A 19,607-nucleotide genomic window follows, 5' to 3' on the forward strand; every position below is an offset into this window, starting at 1 on the left:
GCCTTCTGGATTTTCTAGCTAGTTTTAAATAAATAAATAAAAAAAAACCTCTTTTTGTTTTCTTTTTGTTGAAGTACTTTAAATTAAGGAAAGTGCACTAACTGATTCACGTCGGTTGAAGCAGCCGTGTACATGGTTTGAGTCGGGTTGGATTATGATAATGGGTTCACTCTATTTTTGGGGGTTAGATTGAGTTCTCCGATCTTTGCATTAGGACGTAGAACCAAATTTTGTGAATTTTTTTTTCCACTCAATCCAGAAATAAGATCGGACTTTATTTTGGTTCGTCTCCATTTTAGTGAAACTCTTCCTCAAGCAAGGCAGCCGATAAGTCATCAAAGGGTCTGTGTGAATAAAAAAATAGTCTCCATTACTCATTTTAAAGTGTCCCACGGTGATCTAATATCTTTTCAAGAAAATGACGCGAGAATCTGTGGTGAAGAAATAAAGAGATCTTTCTATATCGATATCTCAGTTGAAAAAATCATAAGCAAGTTTCTGGATTACCCGGTAAGAAGGTGGAGAAGAACTAAAACAGAATGGTTCCACCTACTCAAAACTAAGAGAGGATGCCACCAAATACTAAAATCCCAGTTTTTGCAATAGTTGCGTTTTTCTATGCAAAAATCAGACTTAGAAAGAAGAAAGAAGTTTGGATCGGAAAAAGTATGCTTAGATAGTTCCTTCGCTGAGAATAACATAATGAAGAGAAATTTGTAGTATCATTTTCAATCCCTATTCTTATTGAATAGAAGGAAGAAAAAAAATCGAAATCTTCCTACTCGAAGAATCAGTCTTATAGTTTACAACTCCTTTATACAGTAATTTGACCTCATATATATATATATATATATATATAAAAGAGTAAATTGAGTAAGAAAATTAGAAAGCTAAGTGAAGAGAAGAAGGATATTGCAAGAGTAGCGTTGAGATGCTATTTTGGGTATTTTGATTAGGTAGTTTTCATCCTGGAGTCCGTCTAAAAGTTTTTTGAGAATGATTAGGAAGTGAGTCCTGACGTTGTTAATTTAGTGGAAGATCATGCGTTTATAAGCAAGGAATACTATCTCCATTGTTATCGGGAAGCCCAAAGCAAAGCCATAAGAGTTCGTGGACAACATATAACTGCACCAGTGAGTATACATTTTCACACCCAACTCTACATTCTACAACTCTCACACCCAAAAATCTCTACCTCAATCGGCCACCTCTTTGATTTTTTTTTCGAATGGTAGCGATCAGCCAATCACTATGTAGAATATCCTATCAGCGTCAACTATATTACATAGATCTAGTCAATAAAAGAAGGATGATCATTGAAAGAGATCATTGGATATGTCAAATTTCTAAATCTCTCTTCTTTTTCTGTGTTTTTTTTTATTTTTTGGGTCAAATTGCACCAAGTTCATTACAATTCTCTTATGTGTTCTAAAAAATTATGTTTCAAATCCGTTGTCAAAAGGGTCGAGAATCAATCAAAAGTGGTCAAAAGTTGGTCGTAAATAGGCAAGAAGAAAAAAAAAGAATTTGGTAAAATGGTAGCCTCGTATCCAAACCATAGGCTCAAAATTCGAACTTATATCCAAACTAAAGGTGTACATTCAACCCAACAACTCAGACCAACCCAACCCGAACTATAAGGGTTGGGTTGGGTTGGATTAACTTTTCAGGTTGGTTTGGGTTTATTTTTCTGAACCCGAACTGATTTTGCGTCGGACTCCGAACATGAACCTCAATAAGCAGATCAGCCGAAGTGTAGGTTCATGGTTGAACCAAGCCAGATTTAGAAGCCTATCAGCCAAGTTGTTCTTGTTCCAACCTAGATTGTCCAGCCCACAGATGCCTTCCGCTCAAATCCAACGCACAACCCAACCCACATCATACTCACATCTTAAAGTGTAACAACCCTATTTTTCCTAATAAAATAGAAATATCACTACATGCATGACATGACTAATATGTTCGAAAAATTAAAAAAATACTGTTATCAACAATAGTGGAAACATATATAACATGAATTTAAATAAACTAAGGCAAAGCCCCGATCTAACCCAATGGCTACTAAACCAAATATGAATGCAATTATCCCAACTAAACTTCCACGACCTTCACAACGACTTCCACGACTTTATCTTTACTTGAAAAAAATTTGCACGTGGCTTAGCATTTAAAAATACTCAGTAAGTAGATTCAGTATTGAGATGAGTAAATGCAATCATGATGAGATCTATCTTTTCATAAAATATCATAACGTTGGTCTCTACTTTCTAGTCTAGGAAAAATTGGATGTATAATACTTCTTTACACACAATCCACGCACATGCACATGAACTCCAGGCGGGTTCGTATACATACCTCTAGACCTGGTCTTCGGCTAATGTACATTCACGCTACTTGAAAACTTCGACATTAGCTCCTTCAACTCCCATTTTGTCACTTCATGATTAATCCCTACTCAAACATCCATTTTCCTCCTATTTTGTCATCTCTTCCACCTTCTATTCCTTCTCTAAATTCACCCACTAATTCTAATTCTATCCCACCTAATACAGCAATTTCACTTCAACATTCTATTCGAACTTGGCATAATGATTATGAGATGTCTTCTGCAGCCAATCATTTAGCCTCTAGCTTAAGTCCCAATACTGGCACTAGGTATCTCATCATTACCTTTCATTCTCTCGTTTTTTCTCCTACTCAACGTGCTTTTCTAGTTCTTATTACAACCCAGACAAAACCTAAAATCTATGATGAGGCAGTTGGCGATCCATTATGGCAGAAGGCTATGAATGTTGAAATTACAGTTTTGGAACGTAATCATACTTGTCTCTCATTCCTCTACCATCTGACCATAAATCTATTGGTTGTCGTTGGGTGTACAAAATTAAATACAACTCTGATGGTTCTGTTGAACATTATAATGTTCGGCGGGTAGCAAAGAGATACACTCAAGTTGAATGTATTGATTACAAAGAAACCTTTTTCCTTATAGCGAAACTTCCTACACTTTGTTGCTTATTCACTATTGCTCTTAGAAATGGTTCACTCATCAATTCTATGTTCAAAATGTCTTTCTCCATGGTAATCTAGACGAGGAAGTCTGCATGTCTTTACCACCAAGTATTCGCCGAAAGGGGGAGAATACAGTATGTCAGCTACATAAATCTCTTTATGAATTAATATAGGTTTCTCGCAATCGATTCTCCATATTCTCTACCATTATAAAAAGTGCAGGCTACACTCAGTTCAAAGAAGATTACTCTTTATTTACTAAGAGTAGAGGTACTTCTTTTACTGTCATTCTTATCTATGTTGACGATATTCTGTTTACTGACAATGATCTCAAAGAAATTCAACATCTCAAAACTAGTTTACTCGAGAAATTCCTTATAAAAAAAATTAGAGGAATTTGCATTGAATTTTCTAAGAAATTTTTATGTCTTTAAACAAAATATGCTCTAGACATTCTTTAAGACACAAGTCTTACCGGAGCACATCCAGACAAATCTTCTATGGAACAAAATCTGAAATTTTCTTTTAACATAAGAAGAGAAGTTGAATGATCCAAGTAAATAAGACGGTTGATTGACAGATTAATATATTTAACTACTACTAGGTCTGACATGGTATATTCAATTCGTAAGCTTAGTCAATTTATGCATGAACCAAGAAAACCACATTGGAAGGCAACTTTACGAGTTCTGAGATACATCAAAGGTACTCCTGGTCAAAGACTTCTACTACTATCTAAAAACAACTTGAGATAACAAGCATATTGCAATTCTGACTCGGGTGGTTGTTGAACATCCAGATGGTCTATTTCTCGGTTCTGCATTTTTCTGACAAATTCAATTATTTCTTGGAAGTCTAAAAAGCAAACTAATGTGTCCAGATCATCAGGAGAAGTCGAGTATCAAGCTATGACAAATACTTGTTTAGAGTTAACTTGGCTAAGATACGTTTTTCAAGACTTGAAAGTTTCACTATCCAAACTAGTATTGTTGTATTGTGATAATCAAGCAACATTACATATAGTAGCCAATCCAGTTTTTCATCAAATCATGTTATGTTTCGACTTGTAATATGCAAATGTTTTCAATAAAGCTTTGGGAAGACAACAATTTGATTGTCTGAAAGACAAGTTGAGTGTCATTGACATACACTCTCCTGTTGAAATATCATCACTAGCCCAATAGAGTCAAGCCCAATAATTGTACTAGCCCAATAGAGTCAAGCCCAATAATTGTACGAGCCCAGTATATTTATTTTAGTAGAGATTTTAGGAGAAAGATATCTAAATATTTTAGGAGAAAGATTTAGATTTGTTAGGTCTAGATTTAGATTGGTTAAATATAGATTGTTTAGGCTCAGTATAAATACCCCACCCTACCTAGGTTATTCATCCAAGAAATCTAAAAACAATAAAAAGCAGAAGTATTCTACAGAGTGTCTTGTATTCTCTTCTCGATTGGTCTTAATAAAGAGAGCGAGTGTTTCCCACAGTGAGTTGTGTTCAACATTTGGTATCAGAGCGAGGTGAGTGTAGGTTATCTGATCTCTTAGAATTCTTAGTATGCTCTGTGGTTGCAGCTCTGTCTGATCTTCCACATCAGAAACGATTTCTTGAGATTAGTGTGAGTGAGTTTCTTTTGTGTCGTGAGAAGTCTGTGACTCTGCAAGTCTTGTGTCAAAAGAACTTGTTTGGTATTACTGAGGTATGGCCAACACGATGGGTGATTTCCAAATCGTTGGAGGAATCAAGAAACTCAACAACAACAACTACAACACGTGGGCAACATGCATGATGTCCTATTTACAAGGACAAGATCTTTGGGAGATCGTTGGTGGGTGTGAAACTACGCCGCCAGAGGAGGATTCTAACGGCGCATTGCGCAAATGGAGAATCAAAGCAGGCAAAGCAATGTTTGCCTTGAAGACCACCATCGGAGAAGAGATGTTAGAACATATTTGGGATGACAAGACACCGAAAGAAGCATGGGACACGTTCGTGATGTTGTTCTCAAAGAAGAACGATACGAGGCTACAACTTCTGGAGAATGAGTTGTTGTCAATTACACAACGTGACATGACGATTGCTCAGTACTTCCACAAGGTTAAATCGATCTGTCGGGAGATTACTGAACTAGACCCAAAGTCCGCCGTTGTAGAATCTCGAATGAAGAGGATTAGAATCCACGGATTGCGACCGGAATATCAAAGCTTCATTACTGCTATACAAGGATGGCCCACTCAACCAACACTTGTAGAGTTCGAAAATTTGTTAGCCAGCCAAGAAGCCATGGCTAAACAAATGGGAGGCTTCACATTGAAGGGTGAAGAAGAAGCACTCTACACGAATGAAAGTCGGAGCAATAATAGGCCGTCTACCAAACGTGGATACAATGGTGACAAAAGAAGAAGCCACCAAGGAACTGCACAACCTGAGAGAGCTGAGAAGAACAACAACAAGAGTTTCCAAGGAAAGAGATTTGAAGGTATTTGCTATAATTGCAGGAAAAAGGGCCACATGTCTAGAGATTGTTGGTCCAGGAAAAAGTCGGTTGAAAGCAATGTGGCAATATCCAAAAAGAAGATAGAGGATGAATGGGATGCAGAGGTGCTATGTCCAATAGTAGAAGACGAGCTAGCACTCATGGCAATGATGGAAGAGCATATCGATTACGAGGATGACTGGATTATTGATTCCAGATGCTTAAACCACATGATTGACGATCGAAGTGGTGCAATGGAAGATGGGTGGCCCTTAGAGAAGGAAGTATTACCACACCTTGAGCAAATTGAAGAAATTCTTCTACAGAACACGAGGGAGCAAACTGAAGACATTCTTCTCCAGGACATGGGGGAGCAAACTGAAGAAATTCTTCTGGACATGGGGGAGCAAATTGAAGAAATTCTTCTCCAGAACATAGGGGAGCAAACTGAAGAGATTCTTCCACAAAAGACGGTGGAGCAAATTGTACACATTTGCTTAAGTGCTGATATGCCTGAAGATTCAAGTAACACTAGTGTTGGTGAGCAAGAAGTGACTCAACCAAGCGAGCCTAGTGAAAATGAAATGACACCTTAACAACTCAGACATTCAGAAATAATCCTAAAGGAAAATCCAGAGTGTGCCAACGCAGTAGAAGACGAAGTTAATGAGCCGGAGACATATGAAGAAGCATCACAAAACTCAGCTTGGCAGAAAGCGATTGAGGAAGAAACTATAGCCCTGGAACAAAATCAGACTTGGGAATTAGTGCCAAGACCAAGAGATACCAAATTCATCTCTTGCAAGTGGGCTTACGAAATAATGTGTACCCCGGATGGATCAATCGTGAGATACAAAGCTCAAACTATAGATTCAGGGTTCTCTAAAGAATATGGACTAGACTATGATGAAACGTTTAGTCCAATGGCAAAGATCATTATCGTACAAGTTCCTCCAGTACTTACGGTAAATAAAGATTGGAAATTATGGCAGATGGATATGAATAATGCTTTCTTGCATGGAGAGTTAAACAGAGAGTTCTACATGAACCAATCGAAGAAATTCGAAAATAAAGTTGGTGTCATTGATCAATATATGCAAAATCCAAAGAAGGCTCATTTGGATGCGTCTCGACGAACCTTGAGATATATCAAAGGTACAATCAATTACGATCGTTTATACAAAAGAAGTAAAGACTGGAAGCTAGCTGGATATAGTGATGCTGACTATGCAGGAGACCATGATACTTGGAGGCCAACCACTGGGTATGTGTTCAAGTTTGGTTCGGGAACAATTTCTTGGTGTAGCAAGAGACAACCAACAGTATCATTATCAACTACAGAAGCAGAGTATAGAGCAGCTCAGGAAAATACATGGTTAAAACTTTTGATGGAAGATTGGCATCAGAAAATTGAGTATCCAATACAACTTCATTGCGACAACCAATCTGCGATTCGCCTAGCAGAAAATCCGGTGTTTCGTGCTAGAACAAAGCATGTGGAGGTGCACTACCATTTCATTAGAGAGAAGGTCCTAAAGGAAGAAATCGAGATGCAGCAGATCATGACAGATGACCAAGTAGCAGACTTGTTTACAAAAGGGCTGAATATTGGCAAACGTGAGAGCTTTCACTGTCAGCTCAACATGATGCAGCAAATGAGGACTAGTGCTGAGGGGGAGTGTTGAAATATCATCACTAGCCCAATAGAGTCAAGCCTAATAATTGTACTAGCCCAATAGAGTCAAGCTCAATAATTGTACGAGCCCAGTATATTTATTTTAGTAGAGATTTTAGGAGAAAGAGATCTAAATATTTTAGGAGAAAGATTTAGATTTGTTAGGTCTAGATTTAGATTGATTAAATATACATTGTTTAGGCTCAGTATAAATACCCCACCCTACCTAGGTTATTCATCCAAGAAATCTAAAAACAATAAAAAGCAGAAGTATTCTACAGAGTGTCTTGTATTCTCTTCTCGATTGGTCTTAATAAAGAGAGCGAGTGTTTCCCACAGTGAGTTGTGTTCAACATCTCCAACTCGAGAGGAGTATTAAAATATATTTAGGGTTGTTTCTCAAATTTATGAACTTTTGAGTCTATTTTACAAATTTCTAATTATGAATTTATATATATATTTTGTTCCTTTCTTCATTATCTTCTTCCTTTTCTTTGATTACTTTCTCAATCTCAATCTCAATCTCAATCTCAGTCCCTTTATTCATATACCTCTATTACTCAGGTGTCACATGTCCATATTCAATTCAAAATTCAGATTCGGCACAAATTGCCCTCAATCACATGCTTTTTAAGAAAATTTTCAAGAGATCACCCAACATAAAATTATTCAAGTAAAACACTCTTTTAACTTCGAAGTTTCTATGATTGAGCCACAAAAAAAGGATAGTGCACATTGTTGGTATAGATAGTAACTTTCAATTCTTTTAAGTCATTCTTCTTATTCATCCTATCCTCAAAATCGCTCTCATTCAAATGTTGTTCTAATCCATTCGATCTTTCTTTCTATCGATGCAAGAATACAACATCAAAAACCGACAAGTTCCATACTCTTGTAGAAACTTATAATAACAATAATCTCACTTACTTATACCTTGGTTTGCTTCTCTTTTCTATCATTTCTTTCTCTCCTTCCAAGTAAGAACATTAAAAACCCATATATGTAAAATTTGATAAAAGAAGTCAAAATTGACATCAAAGTATCCAAGATTTTGGTACTTTTCATGTTTTTTCAAACACGAGCTTATTGGTCTTGAAATCTTTGTCTACAAAATTGTTCTATTCAAGTGGTCTTTCCATGATTTGTCTCTTTTTCATTACCTTCCCACTTTTCTGTCCCTCTCCTTCTTCGAGAGACCATTTCTTTTAGCTTCTCATAGAGTCTATTCCAAAATTCCTTCTTTGTTTATTCATTTTTGTAAAGAGAAGGTGTGAGACTAACATCTTAGCTGTTTTGTATATGGTTTGATCTCTTAATTTAACATGCATCATGTGGAACTAACATCTTAATCATGTGTTTATATGAAATGGCTGAACAAGAAAGTAATCTTATACAATTCCCAATCTTTTATGTTTGTAATGTTGACACTAGCTAGATCAATGATTAGCATGTCGTACTTTGAAACTCAAATAAGGATGCGTAATCGCCCAAGCTCACGTGTCTATTAGGGAAAGGTTTCCACACCCTTTATAAAAAAATATTTCATTTTCCTCCTAAACTGAGGTGGGATCTCACAATCCACCCCTCGTCGAGGTCCAGCGTCTTTACTGGCACACATTTCCTTTTCTAATCGATGTGAGACCCCTCAAATCCACCTCCTTCGGGACCAACGTCCTTGCTGGCACACTACCTCGTGTCCACCCCCTTCAAGGCTCAGCCTCCTTGTTGACACAGCCCAGTGTTTAGCTCTAATACCAACTATAACAGCCCAAGCCCACCGCTAACCGATATTATCTTCTTTGAACTTTTCCTTTTAGGCCTCTCCACGGGGTTTTTAAAACGCATCTACTAGGAAGAGGTTTCTACTCCCTTATAAAAAATTGTTTCGTTCTCCTCTCCAACCAACATAGAATCTCAAAAAATGCCCATAAAAGACTTCATTTGAGACCCAAGAATCATTCACATTTTAAGTAAAGAAGCAATAAGTTGCCATCATTATCATTTGAAGAATTATACATATTTTAAAGAAACATTGGTATAAATTCAATCCTCTCAACATTATTTTGGAAAAAAAAAAAAAAAGTGTTTGTTTGTGTGAAATCAAACCTCAAATGGAGAGCCAAATGTTGAGGAATGAAGGCACCACTTTCTTTCGAACATGCCTCAATGCAATTAATGTATTATCTGGTCTCTCTCTCCTCATTCAAACCCTTGAACCATTTAGTTCCTTAAGATTATATTATATGACTAATTTGTTTATCTTTTAGGTGTGGGATTGATATCAATACCTTTCGCCCTTTCACAAGGAGGTTGGACCAGCTTAATAGCTCTCTTCATTCTCGCTATCATATGCTATTTCATGGGTATACTTCTCCATCGATGCATGGAGGTAAAGCCCCAAATCAAAACATACCCCGACATTGGAGCATTAGCCTTTGGAAAAATGGGAAGAGTAATAGTTTCAATTTTTGTTTATCTCGAATTATATTTGTTTGCTGTTGATTTGTTGATATTAGGAGGAGATAGTTTAGAGAAGCTTTTTCCAAATTGGGGTTTGAAAGTTGGGGCTTTGAGAGTTGATGGAAGGAAGACATATATGATGCTTACGGCGTTGCTTATATTGCCGACCACATGGGTTAAGAGCTTTGGAGCTTTGGCTTATGTTTCTTTTGGTGGGCTGTTGGCTTCGATTGTTCTTGTTGGCTGTGTGGTGTGGGCGGGTGTAGCTGACCATGTTGGGTTCCAACAAAGAGGTGTTGTTTTTAGATTGCGAGGGTTTCCCACTGCCATTAGCTTATATACGTTTTGTTATTGTGCTCATGTTGTTTTCCCAACTCTTCGATCTTCCATGACGAAAAAAACTCATTTTCCAAAGGTAAATCTTCAACTTTTATCTTAAAAAGTGGATTAAGTATCATTAAGTTATTGTTTTATTAGCGTATTTGGATACATGATCGTGCTACTTAAAATAAATTTTACTAGTTGGTGGGTCGAATTTCGGTGGTGAATATAGTTTTTGAGATGTCCACGGGTTAGAGTAAATTTTACTAGTTGGTGGGTCGAATTTCGGTGGGTAGAGACGAGGAAAAATAATTGACGGGTCGAATTTTGATTGTGAATATAGTTTTATGTGCAAGTAGACCACAGGGTGGAGAGGAGGAAGCCTTTTCTATCTCCATTTGGGCTTCCCCAATAGGCGGGGTCGGGTATGTTAGGATGGGATTCACTTCGAACAATCATCCCCTCAAACAAAGTACACTAAAAGCCTACCTGGAGCTGGTGAATATAGTTTTTGAGATGTCCACTAGGTAGAGACGAGGAAAAATAATTGGCGAGTCGAACTTTGGTTGTGAATATAGTTTTTTGAGATGTCCGGGTAGTGAATATAGTTTTTGAGATGTCCACTGGGTAGAGACGAGGAGAATATGGTTTTATGTGCAAGTAGCACGTAGACCACAGGGTAGAGAGGAGAAAGCCTTTTCTATCTCCATTTGGGCTTCCCCAATAGGCAGGGTCAGGTATGCTAGGATGAGATTCACTCCCAACAATCATCCCCTCAAACAAAGTACACTATAAGCCTCCCCTGGGGCATGACTTTAATTCCATGTTAGGAATCAAACTCTCCCCAATGGTATGATATTGTCCACTTTGAGTTGAAGTTGTTTTACTTTGGGCTTTCCCGAAAGGCCTTGTACCAATAGAGATATATTCCTTAACTTATAAACTTATGATCATTTCCTAAATTAGTCAATGTGAGACTCATTCCCAACAATTCTCAACAGGGTCTCTATGGAGACTTGACCTTACTAATTAACTAGACACATCTCTACTGACACCGTGTCATGTTTATATGTCTAAATAATGTAATGAATTTATCATCTTTTTCATTTGAAGAACCATGAGTTGACATGCATAACTTTGGATTATTGTAGGTTCTATTGGTTTCCTTCTCATTAAGCACATTAACCTATGGTTTGATGGCAATTTTGGGGTATCTAATGTATGGACAAAACGTGGAGACACAAATAGCCTTAAGCCTTCCCCAACACAAAATCAATACCAAAATAGCAATCTTTACCACTCTCATCTATCCTCTTTCAAAATATGCTTCCATAATATACCCGATTGCCCAAGCCATTGAAGATGCATCTCCCCTATGTGCCACCCGCTTGATGTCAATTATCATAAGAACGCTACTCCTTCTCACCACAGTCGTTGTGGCCATCGCAGTTCCTTTCTTTGCTTATGTGATGGCCTTCATTGGTGCATTTACAGGCGTTGCCACCACCATTCTGATCCCATGCATTTGCTACCTCAAGATTAACGAAGGTTGGCGCAAATTTGGGTGGGAATTAATTGTAATTGTATTGATTATAGTGGTGGGGGTGTCTGTTGGGCTTGTGGGTACCTATTCTTCTGTAAAAGAACTCGTGAAACGTTTACGATGAAAAGATTTGAATTTGTAAGAATGTATTATCATAACTTTCATATTAGAAGTTATTAACTCTCATTTAATTTATAATCATTTAGTTTATATTTTTATTTTGATTAATGAACCATCTATGTTTATGAAAGAAATTTTTTTTGGTATTTGCTGAGTGCATTTGAAAGAAATTTTTTTGTATTTACCGAGTGCATTTGAATTTTTATTATTATTATTATTATTATTTTTTTTTATTCACCGAGTGCATTTGAAAGAAAATTTGTTGAGAGGTTTTGTGGTGGGAGAGTGTGAGATATAGATTTTGTGAACACTTGATTAATAAGGTTGGTTGCCACCCTTATCTTCGAACTATATAAATCTTTTTGTCTCTTTGTTTAATTTTTGTTTGTGGGTACAAGTGCAATTGATCTTGCTTCCGCTTTCGCTACAACAAGTGATATTAGAACATTTTGATTGTGTACTAGAGCATTGAAGGTTGTGGCATTAGACACAATAAGTGGATATTAGAGCATTGAAGGTTGTGGCATTACAACACAACAAATGGTATCATAGCATTGAAGGTTGTGGCATTCGGCACAACAAATGGTATCATAGCATTGAAGGTTGTGGCATTCGGCACAACAAATGGTATCAGAGTATTGAAAGTTATGGCATTAAGGCACAACAATTGAGTATCAAAACATTTCGGTTGTGGTATTTGGGTTACAATAATTGGGTATCAGAACATTTTGATTGTAGCATTACAGCAGAACATGTATATCATTTCAAAAAGCTGTTGAGATTTGACGATTCTGTATAAGAAGCTAAACAAACTAATCAAGGCTAACCATCCATAGGGAAGTCTATGATCTCCCAACTCATATCTCCTCTACACCCTCACCAAGCTCGTAATATCACTATCACTTGCAAGAACATGTGGGTGGGGGAAGGGGTGAGTACTTGAACTACTAAGTAACCCCTATTTGGAAAGCCTGGCATCAAGATCATGCTCCCCACAATATGCTCATTACATTTTCTATAGCTTATAAGTAAACATAATCCAAAGATTATAGATCATAAGATGCATTGCATCTAATAGCAATAACATGTATCAAATCTGAGCTAATAATTTTGAGTTAATTGACTAACTTTAAGAGAATGTCAGTAGAATTAGTAGAATAAGTTACTTAATTTATGGAGTAATCTTAGGAGAATTGTGAGTAGATTTGTAAAGTAAGTTCCTCAACTTATGGACCAACGGTAGGAGAATTGAGAGTAGTTGAGGACCAAATTTTGTGGTTGTGGACTAAATTTTATGCTTTAATTAAGAAGATTGTTAGTAGTTGAGGAGAAAGTTTAGGAAGCAACAAAGAGGATTAAAAAGCTGAGTACTTAAGATTACTTTGGTCTCTTCCCTCCAGTTTTTTCTTTTATCTCTTTTACTTGTTTCTTTTACCTCTTTTACTTGTTTTGACATATCTCAATCGTTGGTCAGATCCAACATCAAAATACCATGTTCAGCTCAACTTCAAGCATAAATGCAATTACTCGACTTCTTAAACTAGAGTTTTGGAGGGTCATTACTAAATGAATGCAAAAATAAATCCTTATGTAAGTAAAGCAGAAGTTAGTGTTAAACTCAATAATTCTATAAGCTCCTTGTTTAAATATTTTAGAAAAGAAGATATTTGCATATTTCATAAAAAAAAAATTGTCTTTTAGAAATAAATATACATAAGGATAAAGATTTAGATATTTTAGGAATAAATCTAATCTACATTGTCTAATCTCTATTATGAATACCCGTTTTCTCCCTTAAGTTATTAATCTCAAGCGATCCCAAACTAAGTAAAGTATACTAGTTTCTACATAGTATCTTGTAATCTCTTACTTGATTGGTCCTAATAAAAGTGTAAGTGTTCCCTACCAAAGAGTTGATATATGTTGTCAAATCTCTTGAAACTCTTAGGTATGCTCTGTGGTTGAAGTTCTAAATGATTTTTCACATCAGAAACGATTTCTTGAGATGATTAGAGAGTGGATTTTTTGGTATTACTAAGGTACAAATAGAATGGGTGATTTACAAGTTCGTCGGAAGAATCAAGAAACTCAACAACAACTATATAACTTACGGGCAACATACATGATGTTCTATCTGCAAAGGGACTTTTGGGAAGCCATTGGCGGAAGCGAAACAACGCCACCAGAAGAGGATCCTAATGGCGCCTTGTGCAAATGGAGAATTAAAGTGGGCAAACCATTGTCAAAGAAGGAAAGAAGCATGGGACATGTTAGTGGCACAAGGTTACAACTTCTAGATAACGAGATACTATCAATCACACAACACAATTCAACGATTGCTCAATACTTCCATAGAATAAAGTCAATCTGTCATAAGATTATTAAATGTCAAGACCTGAATATCGAGGCTTCAAAAAACTAGGTCGAGACTAACCTACTATGCAATAAATACATGTTTGATTAAAAACAATGAAAATTACAACAAAATTTTCCACGATTTAAAATCAATATGCTTCATATTAAAACTAATATAAAATATCTACAACAAATACATATGTATTGTGTAATTTACAAAGAATGGATGGGTTCAAGATAAAAATACATGATGTGACACTCTATAAATTGCAGGCACAGTATACGCCGAGGCGACACCTCTTTATGGTTGCAGATCTCTCAAGCACCCCCTCGTCTCGACCAACATCATCATTCACTTGAAAAACAAATGTAGGAAAGGGTGAGTACAAAATTATATGTAATACCCGAGCCCCAACATGAAATAAAATACTTGATTTTTTTCTTTCAAAGTCGAACTGCCGAAATTTTATTAAGGATCTTAGACGTTGAATTTTGAGATGAGATAGAAGAGAAAAATACTTAGGAAAATTCCAGGATCTTAGAGTTTTGAAGGCACGCCGGTTCACTTGAGACCCAATGTCCGACACGCTTGCTCAACCCAAAACTGAAGGCGATTTGCTCCAATTGACCCGACATGCTCGTGCCCCACCCAATGGGATTTTACCACATGTCACTCCAAGGGCACGTATGTAATCTCCTTAGGCATGTCTATAAGCGCGGGTGCCATGTGCGCTTGGGAGTGTTCTTTCGTGTGTGTGGGTGTGCGATTGACCTCTTTTTGCTCCGTTCTACCTTCGCTTCTCAGTTTTTCATCTTGATTTTGATACTAACACTAATTTTATTTAAATTAGGACATACTAAAGAAATTTTAGAAATTTTGGAGTTTCTAACACACGAAAAAGCTAGCTTAAGAGGGCACACAACGTCTAGGAAAGTAACCACACGAACTTTAGGCAAATAATACTTGTAGGGATCGTTAGGACGTTTAGCATGCGAGCACTCCTTACCTTAAGTAGTTAAAAAATGCATGTTAAGGACTTCGAAAGAGAGTTTTTGGATTAGTATGTACCGTATGAATGTTATGGTAAAATGACAATTATGCCCTAGGTTGAGATTTTTTAGAATCACGTTGTTTTATATATTATGAAAAGCTAGAAAGAGAATATGAAAAAGGAGGATATGAAATAACCATAGTGGATGCATTGAATGAGCGTCATGGCTATTGAGAACGAATCAAATCAGATGGTTCTATTTCATGACTAGTATATGAGTTGGACAATATGGATAAGTATATTATGCATGATGTAAGAAATTACCAAAACGTTTCTATGGTGAGATTTGTGATGAATGTTGCTTTAAATGCTTCCCACTATGTTAAAAAGGAGGATGACTATTGTGATTTATGCTCCAAGTGATTGATGGATGTTCTTCTCATTGATCTTGTATTTTTGCATGATATAACATGATTTAGCTCCAAGTATTTGACTATATGTTCTCCTTGTAAAGTGTTAGGTTGGCTTGACGATGACCTAGGTCAGGATGCCTCTAGCAGAATGAGTACCTTAAGTGCTTAGGTGATCGATAGGTAGATCTCCCTAGCAAAGCATACATGAGATAAGTCAATTAGGATTAAGGTGCTATAGCTAGTGCGGTTTACACGTTGACCTAGATCAAAATATTTTCAATAGAGACCCTACACTCCAGAATCGTGAGCAACGATCAGAAGCTAGACCTGAGTGCACCTAGAGATTTGGATTAGCGACGAGGAGCTAACCACAAACGTCCTACAAATTAGAGATGAGATATAAACCGCCTAGGAGCCCCTGAGAATCTAGCAGACCTCCACAGCATCGAGGGACGACCATGGTAGTTCTTCAAACTGATAGTGGTGTGACGTTGTCGTTAGAGTTTCCACTACCTATCCACTATGATACCCATTCTATCAAGATTTCACTCTGGTACCCGTACCGTGACATAAGCACAAACCACATAAGGGAGGTGCATCAAGACGACTAGGTGCCCCAACCGTGGAAATGACACCATACTGTCCTTATAGAGTATATGAGGTTGCGCCTCAACCTAGGTCACTGGTCATTCATTGTTACGAATTACGACCTTCCACAATGGTATGATATTGTCCACTTTGAGCATAAACTCTCGTAACTTTTCTCTTTGTTTCCCCAAAAGGCCTCATACCAATGGAGATGTATTCCTTACTTATAAACCCATGATTATCCCCTTCATTAGCCAATGTAAGACTTGTCTCTCAACAATCCTCAACAATCCTCCCATTGAACAAAGTACATCATAGACTCTCCCTTGATGGAGCCCTCAAACAGTCTCCCTTAATTGAGGCTTTACTCCTTCTCTAGAGACCTTGAACAAACTACACCCTTTATTCGACATTTGAGTCACTTTTGACTACACCTTCGAGATTCACGACTTTTTAATTTAACATTTGAGGATTCTATTGACATGACTAAGTTAAGGGCATACCTCTGATATCATGTTAGGAACCGTGGATCTCCACAATGATATAATATTGTCCACTTTGAGCATAAGCTCTCATGGTTTTGCTTTTGGTTTCCCAAAAGGCCTCGTACCAATGTAGATGTATTTCTTACTTGTAAACCCATGATCATCCCCTTAATTAGCCAATGTGAGACTTCTCTCCCAACAATCCTCAACATTCATTGCATACGCAAAGTAAGCTGCCAAGGTTGAAAAGGAGAAAAAGTGTAGTAACTCAGCAAGACAAAGGTAGCCTCTAGGCCATTAGTAGTTGGTACCGTGTTAATAGAGCTCAAGTACCAACACCGTTAGTTCGATTAGGGTTGTGTGACAAAGGTACCAGCACCATTGAGCCTAAGTCTAGATTGGTTAGAGTTGTGTGACCGACCGTTCAATTAAATTACCCTACACAGCATATCCATCCTAAGAGAGGATGTAGGATTATGCATGTAATCTTAATAGCGGGCAAACACAGAACGTTGCTCTTCCAACCTTGGGGTGACTAGATGGTCATCCCAAGTCTTTCATATTTTATTTGAAATTGAATCCAGAGTCCATTCTCCATTTGTAACAAATTCGAACATCACCGACTTGTAATTAGAGTTCGTTTTGTTTTTAAATTTCTTAAAATTTTACTTTCTTTTATTTTATTTTATTTTATTTCCTTTTGTCTTGTCTTTTCACACACGTCTAAAATTTAAAACCTCATAATCAAGTCGAAACACTACGTTTCTTTTAATTATTATATTTTTAAACACAAGCTTTGACCTTACTCCATCATGTTCAATTTCATTTGTGAATTAGAACAATATTTCAAATGATATTATTTTAAACGTTAACCTGACAGATCCAAAAATCCTTAAAATTCTCGATGAAGATAATTTCATAGCTCTTAATTGACAATTAATTAATACAAAATAAAATATTTGTACCTATTTATAAAAGGTTTAGTAGTGCAAACTTAGAGCTAAAAAGTAGTTATTATGATGGCATCAATTAAAATCTAAGTTCAACCATTAATTAGAGTTGAAAATTTTATTAATCAATTTTTAATACTAAATAATTTATACCTCTAAATTTTAAGTATCAATTGCAAATAAAATACAAAACTATATTCTAAAAAAATTAATTTTAATAGATATAAAAAAATTATAAAAAAAATTATCCATACAATAATATAGAGATAGGATAAGAACATAAGATTTGAAAGGTCAATAAATTTTCGTCCACAAAATTAGAAAGAAGAGACAAATCAAATTTCTTTTCATGGAAAAGGTATAACATCTAACCTAAATAAAACATTGCAAACTCTTTCAAAACTTCTTTGATTATTATTTTATTATTTAGTTTTTTAAATTCAACTTATTTTTCGGAAGGATCTGCATATTACTGTAGTGTAAACAATATTGTATCACAACATGATGACAAACATAAATGTCGTAAGGTAAGCATTTATACCAGTTATAACGGGGGAGTATCTCCAAGCATATGACATAAGAATAAAACATAACATAATTCACGTCAAAAGAGTCATAAAATACTACACATGGAGTGGCCAGTGGATTAGTTCGGGTTTGTATTAGGTTTGGGTCTGGGTCAGCTCAGTCTCTAAGCTCGAGTCGATGGGGTTGAGCGAAAAATGGTTCATGGACCTGGGATGTTGGGTATGGGCTTCCGAACCTAGGTCAATTCAATTTACAGACTCGTGGGTCGATTCTAGCTCAAATTCTTTTCCAAATTGGCTCTTTGGAAATTTTATTCCAATTGGCCTTGTTTTCTATCGATTTTCATTAGTTTTAATCCCTAAACTTCTTAAAAAAATTATCTATATTTTTGTAACGCCAAAATTTGGAGAAAAATTAATAATTTGAGATAACCACACCAAGAATTTAACATTTAACTTTCCGTTACCATCAATATTTTTTCATGCCCAAAAACAAAGAACAATACAAAATTTGGAACACGAGTCAACAGATTTGAATATTAACTTTTCGCCCCAAATCTTGGCACTTTATTTTCTAATCTATACGTGTATTCTCATCTACACAATTGTCGTAAGAGGAATTGAGAACAAGATTTACTGGTTTGGCTTTTGTAACGAGTCGTTACAGGATTTAGGGGCAATAAATCGAGAAAAATGTTATTTTCATGATCATAGAATAATATTTATAAACTTAATTTTGGAAAAGTTGTAATAATTATGAAGCCCAACATTAATTTTTAATTTTTATTTTATTTTATATGTTTTAAAAAATTAAACTTATAAATAATTAATTGTGGAAAAAAAATAAAAATAAAAAAGGGTAATATATATATGGGTGAGTGAAATAATTAAATTGTGTGTTTGGATCTTATCACAAACTTGAGACATTCATACTTACAAACCCTATTCAGTGGATTTGTTTAGGCTAAGTGGACACACAGACCTCATCCACTCAAATTATATTCTTTTAATTCTAATAATTATTTTATTTTATTTTATTTTATTTTATTTTATTTTATTGTTAAGATGTCGCTGTTTAGAAAAATGACAAGTCTGCAAACTAACCTGCCCTTTATTTTCTTTCTAAATTTAATATTTATTTTTCATTTTATATTTGTAATTTCTTTCTAAATTTTATTATTTTTTTTATTAAATAAGGAAGCTGATAAATACTCAACTAAATCAGGAAATTACTAAATTTATTTAAGTTTTTTTTTTTAATTCTATTTAATTTATTTAAATTTTCTAATTCTATTTAATAATCATTAAAATTTTAAAACAAATTAGAATAAATTTAAATGGCACTAAATTTTGTGACGTCACTAAGCTTGCAACTTGACCCTAATTGATTCAATTAACTTAACGGAAACCCTTGTTTTCGTACTATTTTTCACCTTAAATTAATATATATAATATATAATATATAATATATATTTAATTCTATTGATTTTTTTATGGAAATTATATTTGTCAATTCTACCCCTTATTTTTTTCTAGGGTTTTGGGTGATGGAGATATATTTTTTTTATTAAAAAATAAAAAATTGGTTTCAAAGGTCCCACTTAATTAAGAGTTTTGTTTGAGGATGTGTTTTGGTGAATGTTACTAAATAAATAATTATGAATTTTTAATTTTTTTTTTAATAAC

General features: G+C 35.5%; 2 protein-coding genes across 3 annotated transcripts; both read left to right on the forward strand.

The window, feature by feature from the left end:
- The first annotated feature begins 160 nt into the window (after window positions 1-160).
- Window positions 161-825, forward strand: LOC111449879 (ribosomal protein S4, mitochondrial). The gene is given in 2 exon segments (XM_023089970.1): window positions 161-164; window positions 215-825. Coding segments are annotated over 2 exon segments (615 nt in total).
- An 8,400-nt stretch (window positions 826-9,225) lies between these two features.
- Window positions 9,226-11,650, forward strand: LOC111449734 (amino acid transporter AVT1I-like). Of its 2 annotated transcripts, XM_023089759.1 has the most exons (4): window positions 9,262-9,344; window positions 9,435-9,556; window positions 9,684-10,042; window positions 11,100-11,650. In XM_023089759.1, exons 1-4 carry the CDS (start codon window positions 9,301-9,303, stop codon window positions 11,613-11,615), a joined length of 1,041 nt encoding a protein of 346 aa, XP_022945527.1. In that variant the 5' UTR covers window positions 9,262-9,300; the 3' UTR covers window positions 11,616-11,650. The 2 variants fall into 2 exon arrangements, with proteins under 2 accessions (XP_022945526.1, XP_022945527.1); XM_023089758.1 differs by having other exon boundaries at window positions 9,226-9,354; window positions 9,435-10,042.
- Window positions 11,651-19,607: the final 7,957 nt, after the last annotated feature.

The sequence above is a fragment of the Cucurbita moschata genome, unplaced genomic scaffold (assembly GCF_002738365.1).
Source record: "Cucurbita moschata cultivar Rifu unplaced genomic scaffold, Cmos_1.0 Cmo_Scf00011, whole genome shotgun sequence".
Taxonomy (NCBI): Eukaryota; Viridiplantae; Streptophyta; class Magnoliopsida; order Cucurbitales; family Cucurbitaceae; genus Cucurbita; species Cucurbita moschata.